We start from the raw sequence: 1,295 nt of genomic DNA on the forward strand, positions 1-1,295 counted from the left end.
TGCCTTGCCTATAGTTAAGGTTTAATAAACAGTGTAATTATATATAACGTGTCACTAACAGGTCATAACTAACATACAATTTTATTCATTAACACTTAAAAGGTCCACAACGACTATTGAATTTAGTGTTGGTTTAAATAGACAACATTTAGTCGTAACAATTGAGAGATAAAAATAAATATATATTGTAATGTGTTGTATGATAATGGTGACGTTAGTCCTAAAACACTACAGACTTTGGGCTATAATTACTGTGTGTGTGTGTGTGTGTGTGTTAATCAGTGTACGTGAATGGTGCAGTTTATGATAATTCACTTAAAATCATCCCTCGTTATCTTAACCTAACCTAACCTAACCTAACCTAACCTAACCTAATCTAACCTAATCTAACCTAACCTAACCTAACCTAACCTAACCTAACCTAATCTAACCTAACATATAATGGGTAAAATAAAAGTGGGTAAGGTACGATTAGATTAGATTAGTAATGACCTGTATACACTTGTCATTTGTGTCAGGTTTATACACACAAATGCCCCATGTCCAACTGTCCCATGTCCAACTGCCCCATGTCCAACTGTCCCATGTCCAACTGCCCCATGTCCAACTGCCCCATGTCCAACTGTCCCATGTCCAACTGTCCCATGTCCAACTGTCCCCATAATCCCAACTGTCCCATGTCCAGCTGTCCCATGTCCAACTGCTGTCCAACTGTCCCATGTGCCCCATGTCCCAACTGTCCCAACTGTCCATGTCCATGTCATGCCCCATGTCCAACTGTCCCATGTCCCAGTGCCCCATGTCCATGTCCCATGTCCAACTGTCCCATGTCCAACTGTCCCGTGTCCAAATGTCCCATGTCCAAATCCCATGTCCTGCCCCATGCGTCCCATGTCCAACTGTCCCATGTCCAATGCCCCATGTCCAACTGTCCCATCCCATGTCCCAAGCTGTCCCATGTCCAAATGCCCCATGTCCAACTGTCCCGTGTCCAACTGCTGTCCCATGCCCCCATGTCAACTGTCCCATGTCCAATACATCAGGCCGAGTATTGCAAATATGAAAACTATAACCACATTTATGTTGCATCGTAATTTTCCCCAATAGAGAGATTTAAATATACAGTATATCCGGAAAAACAGAGATATACCAAAAGGACAGACAGACAGAATACACCACCAAACAAACAGTAAAACATTAACACAAGTTCTAATTCCTTATCAATAAAACAGAGCAAAAAAATCCCCCCCAAAAAAACACAAAATAAAACACCATCGCCCACAAACTCAATCTCG

The 1,295-nt window shown here is 41.9% G+C and overlaps 1 protein-coding gene across 1 annotated transcript; it reads left to right on the forward strand.

Annotated features, from left to right (window-relative positions):
- Positions 1–539: 539 nt before the first annotated feature.
- On the forward strand, positions 540–1,094 carry LOC121876438 (sperm mitochondrial-associated cysteine-rich protein-like). The gene has a single exon (XM_042381511.1). The coding sequence runs from the start codon at positions 540–542 to the stop codon at positions 1,092–1,094; it is 555 nt and encodes a 184-aa protein (XP_042237445.1).
- Positions 1,095–1,295: the final 201 nt, after the last annotated feature.

The sequence above is a fragment of the Homarus americanus genome, unplaced genomic scaffold (assembly GCF_018991925.1).
Source record: "Homarus americanus isolate GMGI-L3 unplaced genomic scaffold, GMGI_Hamer_2.0 scaffold32351, whole genome shotgun sequence".
Taxonomy (NCBI): Eukaryota; Metazoa; Arthropoda; class Malacostraca; order Decapoda; family Nephropidae; genus Homarus; species Homarus americanus.